Raw genomic sequence first — 15,774 nt, 5'->3', positions numbered from 1 at the left:
GGAGAAATTTATCGATTTTCAGAAGTGAATGCTTGGGAACCTCAACTCGATCATATCCTAAAAGCTCTCGAGTTCAATTTTTACAAGCTCAGCTTGAGAGAGGTGATGGCTTACTTGTGCCATTGGGTTGGTGGCGCCGTGCAGTGTAACTTATCGGAAGGCGAGGTACGTTCCTCTTGTGAGGAAGATGAAGGTCCATGTGGGTTCAATATAAGAATTCAAAACAAAAATCATCAGCAATGTGAATGAATTTCACTTTTCATACAATATGGAGAGAGAATTCCTTGATGCTTCTATATCAACGAATTGTCTTGAAATGTGTCTACTTTCAAATGATTAAAATAAAGTTTTCCATTCAAAAAAACGCAAGTCCAAAGATTTCGAATGATCTCAAAGTTGTTAGGGTTCTTTACAAGATATTCGCTTCATTAGCATATCTCTTTTCATGTTGAAACAAAAACACAAACGTAATTGGATTCTTATTGGTTTTGAAAGGAGTAACAACTCTATTTCTTCAAAGGGAATACCTTAATATTGCATATTTCTTGGTGATTCTTTTGACATCTTGTACTGAGAAGTTGTCTCTCTATAAAAGATTGAGGAGTGATTGGCAACTTCAGTTCTCAATCACTCTAGAGTTTTGATTTCCTCAAAAACATGTTTCTTACAGTATACTGCAACATCATTCTTTGCACCAACCACAAGTCTAACTTTGTAGTTTTCATTTTCTTTCAATGAAAAAACCACATTCATTTTCTTAAGATTGTTAGTATTATTAGACCAAGCGTTTTCAATTTCCCAACTGACTTTTTAAATCATATCTTTTTGGGGTCCGAGTGTGGAATTTATCGATCGGCTAGTGACTCGGAATTACCTTACTTGGGCGCATTCCAAACCTTTCTTCCACTTACTGTCTTTGAGGTGTTTCGTTGAATAGTTCAGATGTCATCTTGTGTGGATCTTGAATGAATCACAAAAGTATTCCAATCAAAATTTACTTTTCCAACTCTTGTAAATCTTTACAATTTTCGCGATCTTTCAAAAAAAAAATGTCTTTTTTACCTTCTCCTCCATCATTGGTTGAGAAAGATCTTTCTCATCAAATCTTACAATTCTCTCGTAATTCTCTCCTTCCTTCATGGCTTGCAAGAACGAGTACGCAATTAATCATACATCCACTCTATCGGGCTCAAATTATTTTACAAACACAGGCTTGCTCTCGGATTCCCGAAGATGAAAAGTTGAATCATTTTCATGAAAAGTTTAGTGCTCCAACGTTGATTGCTGTGGATGATGGATTTTTTAGTCTGTGGAAGACCTTATTGTATAATATAGTGAAGAGTGTTCCGACGATTGTGGTTCAGTATGCTCTGCAGAAATATGCCTTGTCTCGTGTGGAGAATGAAAACTTGAAAATTGCTTTGTCTGCTATTGCAAGTGATGTTTTGCTGTATCCTTTGGATTTGATTGAAGTGGTTTATATGGCTGATCGATCAGAACAGGGTAAATTTGTTGGAGGACAAACATTCCAGTTTCGAGGTCTTTTTGACTGTGTGATTCAAATGTATCAACAAGCACGAGAGGAATTGGAGATGAAATCGTCATCCTTCAATTTATTTTCTGTTCTTTCACATGCATACTATAAGGGATTTTTATTTAGAACTTTGTGTGTTTCAGTGCCAACACACTTGTTGAATGCCTATGTGGAAAATAGAGTTCAACAAAAGGGTGGCTTACTTAAAAATCATTGGCGAAAAGTATTGACAAGTGGAGGCTCAAAGGCCTTCTATTCTGAGTTGTCTGAAACTTTAAGCTCTCCCTCCAAATACTTTAAACAAAAGTTGACATTTATTATCAAGAGCTATTGGTTGAAGAGTATTATTTACTTCTTGTTGTATCCTTTGGATACAGTTTCACGAAAGATGCAAGTGAATGGACAACCTGGATTTTTAAGAAAATACTCAAGCTTGAAAGACTGTTTCACAACAACTCTCATCGAAGAATGTTCGGAAAATTTTAAAGACATGACCATCAACAATGGTTTCTTTAATGGATATCTTTTCAGAAGTCTGGCCATTCCTCTTTCTCTCATCATTCCAGCGCTTGTTGTGAAATTCGTTGGAAGCTCATCAAATGCAACGAGCTCAAAGAAATTTAGTTTACTTTCTTAAGAGGGATAACAGGGAGAAATTTCACATAATATTCATTTTCAATAGATCAATAGATTTAAACAATAGAGTTTATGGATATATATTATATTTCAAACAAAGGAGAATAGATTTTGTAAAAATAATAATCCTTAATTGTTAGCTTGGTAAAACATATTAATGTATGAACATTAGAAATGTCAATCATGTAGTCATTCAATTTTGCAAATCATCCTATCGCATCACCATCACAAATTTGAGTGAAAATGATTGTGAAAATAGCTCTGCAACATTACAACGTCTCCTCTAGAAGTGGCGCTTTCACTCACTGGAGGTATGAACTCTCTACTATTGTCATCATTAACGCTTTTTCGTTACCAATTCTTTTGGATTTTCCATTTTTTCAAACCTTACAGCATAAGGTTCAGTTTCTTTCTTTGGCCTTCCTCTTTTTCTCTTCACGCCCTCTTCATTGGACATGCGTTGAAATCTTCTACTCATTTCCTCAGGAGTGGTCATTGACACCATTCGACCCGACAACAAGGAAGCAGCATTCGTGTTGGAAATGTCAGTTTTTCGTTTTTTCTTTTTGATTCCTCCGCCACCACTCTCTCTGACGTTCGTCGTCATTTTGGTGCATGTACTGCCCATGATAGGAGGAGGAGGTGTCATGATTGTTGTTTTTGTTGTTGATTTCCGTTGTGGTGGTGAGGAGGATGATTTTTTCATGTGTTGTGAATGACTGCGATTTGGAGATGTTTTTGAATTCAGGACGAGTTGTGGCTGTTGTTTGTTAGAGAGATTGTTGTGGTTGTGGTTGTTGTTAAACAATGGTTGAGAATTTGCGGAGACTTGAAAGTCTTCTTGTACAAGTGAAGTGGATTCTAAAAAAAGTAATTCTGAATTCTCAAAAGTTCTACTACTACTACTATTTGACGTTGTGGTTGGAGTGTAGTCACCTCCACCAACTCCACCATCTGTAAAACTACTACTACATGCACTTGTGCTACTACTTTTTGAACAATTTGAATATTCTTGAGGTTGATGACAGGTGGCAGGAAGAGCTGAACAAGTACTTGTGGACATGTGGTGGTGGTGCGTGTTGAGAACACAAGCAGAAATTGGATGATCGTTCAGTTGATGCGACATGCTGATGACCACTCGTTGTGGTGTCTGTTGTTGTTGTTGTTGAGATTCATTCTTGTAGTCGCTGGCAAATACCATTTGCTGCAATAGTGCACTTTGAACACTGGCATTATTCCCATCTATGGAATTACTATTTAAGGAATTGGTTCCATCAGCACCGACATTTGCATCTTGAGCTATTGTGGCGAGAGTGCTCTTACAGTCTTCATTTGTTTCATGGAATCTACTTCCCTTCAAGACCGATGCCAACAACATTTCAATGGCAACGTCATTGGGAGACATCAACAAGTTTGTTGTTGACAGCATCCCAAGAGGTGTAGTAGTTGCAGGATCTTCCTCACAATTAGTACCAATCATGGTGATGTTTGTGGTGATTTCTTCCTTGTTATTGTTGTTACATGTGGAAGGTTGGAGGGATGTTATTATCGATGATGGTGTATTTGACATTTGACTGTTTGAGGGCAGTGTATGAGAAGTTAAAGATGACGAATTCAAGTAGAGTGGTTGTATGAGATCGGAATTGTTGAGCGTTGAAAGAGTGGCTTGTGTGGGTGGAGACATGATGGCTGTTGTAGGAGGATGACAAGTGGCAGCTACATTCATCCACGAATGATTGGAGTGGTTGTTCATTGGTTGTTGCTGTTGTTGCAACAAGATCGATCCTGCAAGATCCATTTGTGGTTGTTGCTGTTCTCGATCTTGTTGAAGAGCCATTACCAAGAGTGAATTCGGATCCGAATTGTTATTATTATTATTCAATTTGTTCATTGGAAGGAGTGAAGAAGGATTGTTAAGAGACATTACAAAAGAAGAAGCATTTTGTTGTTGCTGATGAGATTGCTGACTGAGAAAGTCCAGGATCGAAGAAAAGACTTTAGGATCGAGCTGAGTATTGCTCTTATCGGGACCAATGCTCATCTTTTTGACAAGTGGCAGTTGAAGATCTGTGAAGAAATGATGTGAAATTAAAGCGATGGTAGTGCGATCTTGAAATTCAGTGATTACCGATTATTGAAGAACGTTTGTCGTTGTTGTTGAAAGAATCTTCTTGTGAATATGTATCACCTATGAATGGGTTCAAGGGGATTGAATCAAACAACAACAACGAAAATTCTCAGAGAAAGCACTGGATCGAGGTGTCGAGTGTTTTTGTTGTTCTTGAAAATTGAGAATTAATCCTCAGCTCCGATGATTTACATCTGACACTTTGATGTCTCGCTTATAATTGTTCGTTCCGATTTTCATGTTTTCCATTTAAAGTGAGAGAAGGCAAAAGATGGAATTGAATGGAGAGGAGAATTCATTGAAGTGGAAGCCGTATCCACAAAAATGGTTCAAAAAATCAAAAAGCCCATCTGCCCTATTTTTCAAACAACTCAATTTCAAATCGTTTAAAATTGAATTTATTATTTGTTGAATTGCTAAATGTTGAATCATTGAGGTTAATACATGTATTGAATAACACTTCAACAAACTTTGAATCCTGTGCTGGAGTCGTATCTCGCTCTCCATTCATCAACAACAACTAAAGCAAGTGAAACGTTCACGAGTTACCTTCAGAGTTCATTGAGTAAGAGGTTATGAAAGGATCAGCCCCAATTAATCACGAAAGGTCTTTGAATGGTGTCTCTCTTTTAAAGAGACACTCAGACTTTGATTTCACGCAAGCGTCAAGCGCTGTCAAACGTTTCCTATGAGCTCTTTTTGGATGTTGAAATGACGATTGTGCCTCACCTAGCGCATCATTTCATCATTCCTTAACATTCGTATGCATGGGTTGATTCCAAAAGATATAACTTTGGTTTTATTTCCTGAGTTTTATATGATAGTAATGAGTTCCAGCAGAAAACAAAAGAGTTGAAGAGTCCAACTTGGAAAGATATTGCTCAATATTCTCCTTGACAACGAGTCCTCCACCTCAAGTCCATTCATCATCCTCGTGTGATCCTTGTTGTTGTTGGAGGTGTCCATGTTTGTTACCTCTCTGCAACTAAGACAAGTTTAAAAAAGTTTTGCGTCGACCGGGAATTGAACCCGGGTCACGGCGATGGCAACGCCGTATTCTACCACTAAACCATCGACGCTTCATATTTGTGTCTATCATTCTTAACCTATATCTGTTTCTTCTTGATGATTTAGTGTTGACACGTGACAGGGTTTAGAGCTTGTTTTGGGTCATCACAAAAAAACAATCAATTTTTCCATCATGGGCAACAAACTCTCTCAAGCACAACGTATCATCCAAAGTGGTCAAAACTGTGACCTCGATCTCGACGAAAAAGAAATCAATAACAAGGAACTCGCAAAACTTTCCGAACTTTTAAAGGACAACAATACTTGTTATGCTCTCCATTTGAAAGCAAATAAATTTGATGAGGTGGGATTGGAAGCTTTGGCTGATGCGTTACAAACCAATCGTTTTTTGAAAAGATTGTATTTGAATAATAACCGAATTGGAGATGTAAGTGGTGGTAGTGTCAAATGTCAACAGGTTGATGATGACAGTGTCATTAACACTTTTAATGATGATCTGATGTGAATTTAAATTGCGAATCATTTAATTTTTAAATTTTTACACGCCACTTTCATTAATTTTTTCAATACTTTTTTGGTAGGTCGGATGTCAACATCTCGCCAACGCCATTAAACGTGTCACAGCTCTCGGAATGATTGATTTATCCATGAGTAACATTGGAGCTGCTGGTGCCAAAGCTCTCGGTGTCGCCTTCACACTCAACAATTCCATTCACACCATTTATTTAACAGATAACAATATCGGAAAAGAAGGATGTAAATTGTTAGCAGAAGGTTTAAAAGAAAATAAGAAACTCAAAGTTTTGGATATTTCTAGAAATGATATTGGAAATGAAGGAGCAGAAGGTTTGGCCGAAATGTTAAAAGTCAATTCTGTTCTTGAACAATTGTATTTGGTAAAGAATGGAATTTCAGCCACTGGATCCATTGCTCTTGCTGAAGCATTGGTGGTGAATAAGGGTTTGAGAAGTTTGAATTTGGATTTTAATCCAATTGGAGATGAAGGAGCAACACCCTTTATGAAAGTGTTGAGAGAAAATGACAAGATTGAAAAAATTGAATTTGATGATAAGAGTATTTCAGAAGATTGGAAGGTATGTTGGATCTTTTTATGAGAGAGGAATAATGTCGTGTACATTGGGCACACACACATTTCGTTTCATGTGAACTTTTTATTATTTGTGTTTGAATTGAAATAATTGTGTTTAAATGTATGCTTCAAACTTAACCATGAATGGACGGCTATGAAACTGGAATACATTCAGAATGAATTTCGTATGAGATTGCAAAGAAAACAAGAAGTTCGTTAATTGGGCGAGTGAAAGCAGTTGCTCAACCCTTCCATTTCCTCCATCATATTATAATGTGTAACAATATTATCAACAGAAATACTAGTAAAATGATAGAACAACAAACACATGACTTTTATGTGCAATTGCAGTCATTGTGGGTGAAATTGTTGACAACTTTTAAAGAACAAATTGAATCTAGAAAATACTTGCAAATTTCATATAGCTTTTGCACATTCAAACTCAACGAAACTGTAGATGTGTCCAGAATGGATTTTATTCAAATCATATATCTTTTCTTATTCCTTTTGTGGAGGATTGTTGAGTTTTTCCTTTGTCTTTTCTTTAAGTGCAATCATCTTACCAATCTTTTCTCCACTAAGTCTGTGCAATCTCTTCTTTCTCCACAATACTTTGAATTCGTTACCAAACCAATCGCTACAACCTCCTCTATAGTTAATGGTGTTTTGGAAGCCCATATCTTGTAACATGAGACATGCAGCCTCACTCTCAGCAGGATTGTCACTGTAGCAAATAATATTAGTGTACTCTTCTGGTAATGGAGCATTATATCTCTTGTTGAAGGCTTCAGCTTTCAATGCAAAACTTCCTTCCTTGATTTCTGTGAATGGAATATTCACAGCTCCAGGAATCATGTAATCCAAAGCACGGAATGCAGAACGAACATCCACAACCAAATAATTATAGACATCTCTTGGCTTTTTCATGATTTCTTCCAACTCTGGTTTAGTAATGACTGGTGAAATTCTATCAGCAAAGTAAGGAATCATGTCAAAAATACAAGGAATGTCTGCAATTTTCTTTCCTTGCACAGTATTTCTAAAGTATGGTGGTTCTCTCTCCTCTTCCCACAACAAGTCATATTCTCTTCTGTAGGTACGTTTGTTTGATTCCTCTTGAGCCAAGCGTTGTGCCTCTTCAACATCAAAATCAATAGCAACGTCCTCAGTAGTTCCCGTGTATTGTTTCAATTTGTTCAAAATACGGTCTGAAATTTCATTTTCATTGCCTGTTATTGTGCTCTCGTCTTCGTTGCTTTCGTCCAAAGTATCTTCTTTCCTATTTTCATCACGGGTTGGTATATTGATGTGGTAATTAGCTCCCTGATGATGATGAATACTACCGTTCAACAAGATGGATGCTACATGTGATGATGATGATGAAAATACTAAATAATGATTTGATGATGCCGAGTGATGGTGAGAGGTGGCCCGCTTGGCGCTCTCCACAGCAAGCCTTCTGAATGTTTGCAGCATTTTTGAAATATTTTTTAAAAAAAATTGTTTGTGGTTTGAGGTGAATTGTTTTTGAGGCTCTTTTATTGGAATATTGCGATCCTTTTGGAGGAAGAAAGCAGCTGGTTGTATGGTTGTTGTTGTTGTTGTGTTGATTGAAGGAGTGTCTTTGTTTCATCAACTCATTGGATCAGAAATTATTGAAATTTTTTATTTTAATCGTTGAAATAACTGAAAGTAGAGAACACCACTTTCTCCTTATTGACCTTACAGCCGCAATCCCATCTGGCTTATCATGCCCACGCTAGAGCAATCGGTATCTCCTGAACTGAATATTCAGAAACATCAAAAAAACAAATTCCGAAACAATGTTCATGAAGAGGTTCGTCCTCATTCAACGACAGAGACTGAGATCTCATCAAGCCCTCATCACTCCATTAAAGAAATTATAAATCCAACCTTGAGGGAAGCCCTAGAAGCTTTAACTTTGAATTTACAAACTTTTATGAAATACATCGATTATCATGAAAAAAAGAATGGTCATCAAACAATTTTTGGAATGTCAACCTCTCTTAATACCGTATCAACCAGCAATAGCATCTCACTTTCGATGGGAAACATTGATAAAACGAATGCTGTATCATCTTCAATCAACTATGAATATCTTCAAATTGATCCTCAATGTATTGGTGACGACGAGATTATTCTAACAGAAAAAGAATACAAACAATTAGAGGAAATATATTTTAATCCAATCAAGTATCTCTCAGAAACTTTGAAAATATTGAATGAAAGGAATGTTCACGAAGAGGAATATCGAGAACATTCTCATTTTGAGGCAGGTGTCAATAGTGACGAATTGGAAAATAATCGAACCACATCAAACACTTCGAACCTTCTTCCGACTCCTCTAATAATCAAAGGAAGAGCTCGAAAACGAACCTACCACTAAACTCACCTGTTAATATTACTTTTTATTTGATCGAAATTATTGTTTTTGTAAAATTTTCAAATACAAATGAGAAAATCCTCAAATAGTCAAAAAACCTGTTCGCAAGAACATAATTAAAAGCTCAAAAAAATGCTTAGAGGAATATTCATCTCCACTCTCCGATTATTGAATAGTAACAGTCCAAATAATTCACCTTTGAGTACTGCTGCTGCTGTAAATGATATTTCCTCTCTGAAATTACCTGTTGTTGCTCAAGCAGGACCATACAAGGTCACTTTAGAAGAAGGAAAGAGATACTCATGGTGTACATGTGGGCTATCGGAAAAGCAACCTTTTTGTGATGGCAAGTGAGTATGAAATTCATTGGTGCAAATTTCGAATGTGAAAATATTATATCGTGATCGTATTGCTATTGAATTTTCTTTCTGATTGTTATGAATGGTTCTTCATGATGACGCAATTTTTGTAATTTATTTTATTGTGAAAATTTATTTTAATGTGAATGAACCCATCTTATGCCCGTTAAAGGCATAAAGGAAGTGGCATGAAGGTATGCAATTAATTGTTATCAGTATAATAATTTTAATATTTTTTATTTATTTTTTTATTTATTGGAATTATTACTAAATTGATCAATGTTGTCCAAATTCATTGAAATCACCATTCAACAACTCAGTCTCTTAAATTTGAGGCAACTCCAGAAATGTGTAAAGAAGTTTATTTATGTGGATGCAAACAAACTGCAAACCCTCCATTCTGTGATGGAAGCCATTCTAAATGTGAGGTGACTTCTAGTAGTAGTCAAACATCACCAAGCAGTGGTGGAACTTCTCAAACATCCACAGAGGGCGATCATTAAGGTTTCATATAAGACATTATCCTTGTCATCGTCCACGTTCTCTCAAGTCTTGCCATTTGCTCGTTTTCCATAAAATGTTTTTTCAATTAAAAACTCAAGTAATAATCAAAATCATGATTCAATTTTCATTCCTCAATAAATAACAACACATGCTAATCTTGATACCAAAAAACTACTGAAAATCTCTCTGCATGATCCAGATTTGGATTTCTCTTCTGTATCTCAGGACGAATGCCATGCACATACTTGTAACGAATGTCATCGGCCAAAATGATCAGAGATCCATTCGGTAGAAATACCCTCAATTCGTCAGGACATGCCTGAACTTGCTCAATGGTATAGTTGGAAGGAGGATCCAACAAGAAGCTCATCGTTGCATCATTTCCAAAGGAGAGCAGACCTATGGTGGGTCCCAGCCCTCGGCTGTCGATATGAAGAGGACATCCACTCTTTTCAATATGTTGGTAATGATTGAATTGGATTGTGTTTGGAATGATGTTGGGTGTTTTGGCCGTCACTAAATCTTGTAAAGACATGACTGTTCGGAAAGTAGCATCTCGAGTCCTTTTATAAAAGTAGGGTGCTAGTGATTGAATGTACGAAAGCAAGGTTGGAAAGTACATGTCGGCACATCGCTTCACTTGAGCCTCTGAATGAACATTGAAAATGGATCGCTTCAGAGCAGGATTTGCAATAAAAGGTTGGTGTTGATAGAGGCTTTTCAATTCGTTCCAAATGGTGTTCAAATGATTGGGATTGGAAATGAATGTTGGATGGTAGAAAGCAGTTGGAGGTATTTCTTTGAGTGAGGGATTGAGAATGGAAGCCGCGGATTGATCGCCGAGGGACGATGGCAATGAAGAGAGTTGCATTGTTGAAAGTTTCGGCTGCGAGGATGACAAAATCTTGCCCATTGTTTGTCTCATTTTTTAATGCTTATGTTTTCAACTTTTACAATTTCCAATCCTAGACCACCATCATTTAAAACATTTGATTTTTGAATATTATTGTTTATGTTTATTTTAGAAAGTTTGTTTAATAGCCAAATTCAGCCAACTTCTTCACAACATTTTGGAATTCAGTGTTTCCACTCAATTGAGAGACAGCTTCAGTCTTGAGCTTATCAAGTGCCTTCACTTCAGAAACATATTGTTGGTTTTGTTGCTTTCTTTGCTCTTCGAATTTAACAACAACATCATGATACTTCCAACCCATTCTCTTCAACAGATCTCCGAGTCTTGTAACAGGAGAAGATGGCTTGAGAATAGTAACAGCGAGAGCAGATGGGCAGACATGTCTCTTAACTTGATTGTATTGAGATGGGACACCATCATAGAGTTCCAATCTAGCCAAAGCTTCTCTTCCTCTTTCAGTCTTTCTTGGGACCATAGCTCTAATGACCTTGAAGAGATGTTGGGATGGAGCTCTGTGGTGGAATGGACCCTTTCTTGGGTTGGTGTTCATTCTCTTTCTCAAGTATGATTCATAGGCAACCTTGTTTCTCTTCATCTTTCCTTGCAAGAGAAGTTCTTCACATCTGACGACAACAACCTTCTTTCCAGCCAAGATTTCCTTTGAAACGTTGGCAGCAAGACGACCAAGAATGTGGCCCTTGCCGTCGAGCACGATTGTTCTGTTTTGGGTCGACATTATTGATGGTGTGAGTTTAGTTTCGACGTATTTTTTTTCAACAAATTTTTTTAAAATTTTTTAGTCAACCCAAGTTTACAATGAAAAAAAAATGGCATGACAGAAACGAAAAACAATAATATTATTGACGATGATGACCGAAGAGAGGTTGATTCGAGCCTGAATAATATTGTGGATGATAATCCAAAAAAAGGAACAATACCAAGCAAAGAATGAATAATTATATTCAATAATGAGAATATTCAATCATGTTTGAGGAATTCATACGGGACCATGGTTGCTAAAGTGAGCTTACTTTCTCGGATTGAGGAGATGATAATTCCTATGTTCAACTGCTTTCTATGATGGTATTTGAGAATATGATGATTCCTATTATATCATCATTCCTATCATCGTTCAAAAAACACACAAAAAGAAAAATGAAACCACAACTCGAAGATCTTCCCGATGAGGTCTTGCATCATATCGGAAGCTTTATCATTGCTCGAGATGAGACTCTCTTGCAATCCTACTTTGGAGAGTTTGTACGAGGCGGAGGAGCCTCTTTTACATGCTCAAAAAATCGTTTGTTTTTGAATGCTACTCAATTCTACTTGGGCGTGTTGGGTGCCTTGAACAAGAACATGTATGATCGAGTTCGTAGTCATCAAGGCTTCTTCTGGATGAATAACTTGTTTGTATGGAATGCCACCAAACAAATGGATGCATCATGCAAGAGTCATGCTAAATTTGATGAGATTGTACGAAACTATTGGCTTTATGAAAAACCAAGTGAGGACGATGAATCGGAGGACATCGATGAGGAAGATTTTGACTCTGAGGAGGAAAACGATGAAGAAGAATTTAACTACAAAGACTTTCATGAAACAAGAGTCTCCCTTCATTCAGAAGAGGACAAGAATGCAATCGAAAGAACCGACCTTATTTCAAACTTTTTATTACTGAACTCTCAATGTCAATTTCGAAAAATATTCATTCAGGGTCATGCAACCTTTTTTAATTCTCTGTTCACGCACACAACACAACGGATTTTAGAGCGAGAATTATCGACAAAAATTTCAAGTCAACCTTCACCAGCCATCACACCAATCCTTTTTCCATTCCAATTCTTGCACGAATTATATCTTCATACCAATGACATTAATTTGTTTTCTCTCTTTGATATGATTGTGAAATCGACATGTCCCTCTCTGAAAAGACTTCACGTCATGGCTAGGAAATTTGCCAAGTTTCAAGAGACAGGAGCGAGCCATCATCCACATGACAGCCCTCATGGTGCTCACATGACATACTTGCCTCTCACTTCTCTTCGAATTCTATGCCATACCTATAGCTTTAAGCAACCAAATGTTAAAACTCAATCTACAACACTTTCTCAGGCATTGGGGCTATATCTTCCTCATTTTCCAATGCTCCAAGAAATTTTCTTGCCATTTTGGACTCCTGATATTTTACAACTCGTTGCAACCTCGTGTTTTCATATCAAAGATTTGGTATTGCATGGTGGTACTCTAATGAATGGCTCCTATGACGAGGTACTTGAACTCATATGCCAAAATATTATTGCACTGGAGAGGTTTATCATTTGGAGAAGTGCACTGAGTGGTTTCTATGTGGACATTGGGCAGGCATTTTTCACACGAATTTTCGATCATTTCCACCATACGTTGAGAGAATTCTCTGTAGCAACATCTCTCTCGCGATTTTCCTCGTTGAATGACACAGATGCTCATTTTGCATGCAAACTAAGAATGCCCTCACAATTACGAACACTCATCATTGAGAACCTTGAGGATCATTACTACAATTCAGGAACTCCACTTGGAGTCATGAATTTGTTGGCCAATATTTTCTCCAATAATGACACATGCTCTCAAAACAATTTGGAGAACATTTTCATCTCATTGAGACACTACAGATTATCAAATTTGGATTTAATTACAAACAACGTAAAATGCCTGCATCTCAATATTGAAAACACAATGGAAGTCATAACGAAGCTTTCGCAGAGACCTCATGCATCCTTAATACGAGACCTCTATATCCAGATTCATTGCAACGATGACCTTGAAAAGTTAATGACAGCACTAAAGACCAAATTTTTTTCGGGTCTCCGTCGATTGAAGTTGTCCGTAGAACCTACTTCTTATGGAGAACAAATCGATCTATTCAAATTGATGCAACAAGTAGCTCATCTAGAAGCGTTGGAGCTTGTTAATGAGCACCAAGTCGCATATTCTCAAAAATTTTCTCCCTTTTACGAAAATGAAATCTCTTTAATTAATGTTTATCGAGCTGTTCCAACAAGTGATTGGATGTGGAACACATGGTCAGGACAAGATATTCATAGTCAAATCCCACAACACTCCTCAATAACGAACTTGAAAGAATTTTCAATATTTACAAGCTCAAAAATGCTCCAGGCTGCCATTCCTCGTTTGCCTAATTTGACTCGTCTCTGTATTGAGGTTGTCAATATCGAGAGTTTTGGATGCTCAACTTGTGATATGGTTTCGACAATTTCCTGCACCTTACATGACCTGAGATACTTTAAGATTGGCTTTCTTGGGACGAGCCAATCATTCTCAAAGAGAGGACAACAATATCCAATTTCTATTATGGCCAATATTGAGCAAAGTAGAGTCGATTTAAGAGATATGAACTCTGTGGATGCCATTAGAATCATCATTTTGTTTTATATCGTCACATTTCGTGGACTATTTTCGTTTTCATCTTTTACAAATGATGGCTTTGTTGTAGCATTTGGTCACAAGCCAAAAAAATCTGAAATTGCAACATTGTTAGAGTTGGAATTTGACAAGGCTGTAGACAATTGTTCCTTCGAGGAGAAATCTGACCCAATATTGATGGCCAACATGAAAAAAGCATTTATTGAGGAAATGATTGAAAAAGCAGTTGAAAAATAATGAACAGATATTTCACACAGCAAATGATTCATAAACGTTAAATAGGATAATAGGTTTTGCATTCTCAGTATCTTTTAAATCTTGGTTCGTTTTGTTGAAATGTCATCATCACAACTTTCTAAGGTTGGATCTAAATGATCATGCTTTCGTTTCAATGCATTCTGGTCGTCTCCAAAGCAATTATTTAATTCTTGCCTTTGATCGCTCTCCACCATTTCTTCACCTTCTTCTTCGTCGGTAATGTCATCCTCCTCCTCTTCCTCTGGTTCCCAATCATCTTCATACCGAGTACTCCAATATTGAAACCATTGACTAAAATACTCTTCTCCCTTTTCATGAGCAAGTCGTAACAACTTGTAACATCGTTTCAATCGTTCAGACACATAATGAATGGCACACTCGTTTTGTTGAATTGCCAATAGTGCCAGCTCTTCATTATCTTTCAAGGAAGGAGATGCAAATTTCAGAGAGAGTCCATCGTTCATGAGTGCTTCCTTGACCACATCTTCATCATTTTTCAATGCTTCACACGCACCTTTCAAGCAATGACCAGCTCTTCGTACCGCTTCCAACACAATTTCCTTATCGTGTAATAAAAGGTGTGAATTTTTAACATGGATCAACACTTGTGGTTCAGTGCGAACTGCCTGCAATATCACTTCTCGATCTTCCCTCAATGCTTCACTGGCAAACTCGAGAGCGAATCCACAGTTTGAAACTGCTTGCATGACAATTTCACGATCATTCTGCAATTCATCACTGGCAAATTCGAGTGCAAGTCCATCATTTTTCACAGCTGTTAAAACGACTTGTGGATCATTCTGCAATTCAGCACATGTCCATCCAAGTGCCAATCCGTACGTGGAAACGGAAGTTAACACCACTTGTTGATCATTTTGTAATTCCTCTGGGAGAAACTCAAGTGCCATGCCAAAACGAGTCACTGCTTGGAGGGCAACTTCCTTATCTTCCTTAAACTCTTCATCCGCATATTGAATGGCCTCTCCACACTCTGAAACTACTCGTAAAATAAAATCTCGATCGAAAAATAATGAATTTCCACAATAGCATAGTGCTTCTGGATCCTCTCGAATCGCTTCCATCACTACTTGTTCATCATTAATGAGTGTATTGCTGGCATAACCCAATGCAAGTCCACAATTTTTAACTGCAGCAAGAACGAGATCCTTATCGTTTTTTTCAGAACCCTCACAAAAGCAAAGAGCTTCTCCACATGTTTTTACAATTTTAGAAAAGTCAATCGAAGGAAAATAGGTTAAGTTAAAATTGTTAAACAAAAAATAGCTATCTTCTCGTGTAGCTAGCTCAATAACATCTAATTCATGACAAAATTTTTCTGACAGGTATTCAGAACAATCAGGATAAGTTCGAAGAGCCTCTAATATAGTTCTCTTGTTCAAATACTCATCTTCATCTCTATAGCTGTCTAAAAGAATTCCATAAAACTTGACAGCTCTGTGAAAGGCACGTGATGTCATGATGTCATGAACAAA

The 15,774-nt window shown here is 37.1% G+C and overlaps 10 protein-coding genes across 10 annotated transcripts; 5 read left to right on the top strand and 5 right to left on the bottom strand.

The window, feature by feature from the left end:
• Nucleotides 1-1,049: 1,049 nt before the first annotated feature.
• On the top strand, nt 1,050-2,171 carry FDP41_003015 (uncharacterized protein; the record flags this gene model as incomplete). The annotated part of the gene is made up of 1 exon (XM_044706273.1): nt 1,050-2,171. One exon carries the CDS (start codon nt 1,050-1,052, stop codon nt 2,169-2,171), a length of 1,122 nt encoding a protein of 373 aa, XP_044562406.1.
• A 336-nt stretch (nt 2,172-2,507) lies between these two features.
• Nucleotides 2,508-4,211, bottom strand: FDP41_003014 (uncharacterized protein; the record flags this gene model as incomplete). Its single annotated transcript, XM_044706272.1, has 1 exon — nt 2,508-4,211. The coding sequence occupies one exon, from the start codon at nt 4,209-4,211 to the stop codon at nt 2,508-2,510; it is 1,704 nt and encodes a 567-aa protein (XP_044562405.1).
• A 1,288-nt stretch (nt 4,212-5,499) lies between these two features.
• FDP41_003013 (uncharacterized protein) lies at nt 5,500-6,637 on the top strand (the record flags this gene model as incomplete). The annotated part of the gene is made up of 3 exons (XM_044706271.1): nt 5,500-5,754; nt 5,909-6,421; nt 6,593-6,637. 3 exons carry the CDS (start codon nt 5,500-5,502, stop codon nt 6,635-6,637), a joined length of 813 nt encoding a protein of 270 aa, XP_044562404.1.
• Nucleotides 6,638-6,915: 278 nt separating this feature from the next.
• Nucleotides 6,916-7,893, bottom strand: FDP41_003012 (uncharacterized protein; the record flags this gene model as incomplete). The annotated part of the gene is made up of 1 exon (XM_044706270.1): nt 6,916-7,893. One exon carries the CDS (start codon nt 7,891-7,893, stop codon nt 6,916-6,918), a length of 978 nt encoding a protein of 325 aa, XP_044562403.1.
• A 274-nt stretch (nt 7,894-8,167) lies between these two features.
• On the top strand, nt 8,168-8,824 carry FDP41_003011 (uncharacterized protein; the record flags this gene model as incomplete). The annotated part of the gene is made up of 1 exon (XM_044706269.1): nt 8,168-8,824. One exon carries the CDS (start codon nt 8,168-8,170, stop codon nt 8,822-8,824), a length of 657 nt encoding a protein of 218 aa, XP_044562402.1.
• A 129-nt stretch (nt 8,825-8,953) lies between these two features.
• On the top strand, nt 8,954-9,683 carry FDP41_003010 (uncharacterized protein; the record flags this gene model as incomplete). Its single annotated transcript, XM_044706268.1, has 3 exons — nt 8,954-9,171; nt 9,353-9,374; nt 9,501-9,683. 3 exons carry the CDS (start codon nt 8,954-8,956, stop codon nt 9,681-9,683), a joined length of 423 nt encoding a protein of 140 aa, XP_044562401.1.
• A 152-nt stretch (nt 9,684-9,835) lies between these two features.
• FDP41_003009 (uncharacterized protein) lies at nt 9,836-10,609 on the bottom strand (the record flags this gene model as incomplete). Its single annotated transcript, XM_044706266.1, has 1 exon — nt 9,836-10,609. The coding sequence occupies one exon, from the start codon at nt 10,607-10,609 to the stop codon at nt 9,836-9,838; it is 774 nt and encodes a 257-aa protein (XP_044562400.1).
• Nucleotides 10,610-10,718: 109 nt separating this feature from the next.
• On the bottom strand, nt 10,719-11,333 carry FDP41_003008 (uncharacterized protein; the record flags this gene model as incomplete). Its single annotated transcript, XM_044706265.1, has 1 exon — nt 10,719-11,333. The coding sequence occupies one exon, from the start codon at nt 11,331-11,333 to the stop codon at nt 10,719-10,721; it is 615 nt and encodes a 204-aa protein (XP_044562399.1).
• A 419-nt stretch (nt 11,334-11,752) lies between these two features.
• FDP41_003007 (uncharacterized protein) lies at nt 11,753-14,260 on the top strand (the record flags this gene model as incomplete). The annotated part of the gene is made up of 1 exon (XM_044706264.1): nt 11,753-14,260. One exon carries the CDS (start codon nt 11,753-11,755, stop codon nt 14,258-14,260), a length of 2,508 nt encoding a protein of 835 aa, XP_044562398.1.
• A 74-nt stretch (nt 14,261-14,334) lies between these two features.
• Nucleotides 14,335-15,759, bottom strand: FDP41_003006 (uncharacterized protein; the record flags this gene model as incomplete). Its single annotated transcript, XM_044706263.1, has 1 exon — nt 14,335-15,759. The coding sequence occupies one exon, from the start codon at nt 15,757-15,759 to the stop codon at nt 14,335-14,337; it is 1,425 nt and encodes a 474-aa protein (XP_044562397.1).
• Between the last annotated feature and the right edge of the window lie 15 nt (nt 15,760-15,774).

This window comes from Naegleria fowleri (genome assembly GCF_008403515.1).
Source record: "Naegleria fowleri strain ATCC 30894 chromosome Unknown tig33, whole genome shotgun sequence".
NCBI classification, from domain to species: domain Eukaryota; phylum Heterolobosea; class Eutetramitea; order Acrasida; family Naegleriidae; genus Naegleria; species Naegleria fowleri.
The sequence above is the reverse complement of the archived record's forward strand: the minus strand, read 5'-3'. Positions and strand labels throughout refer to the sequence as shown.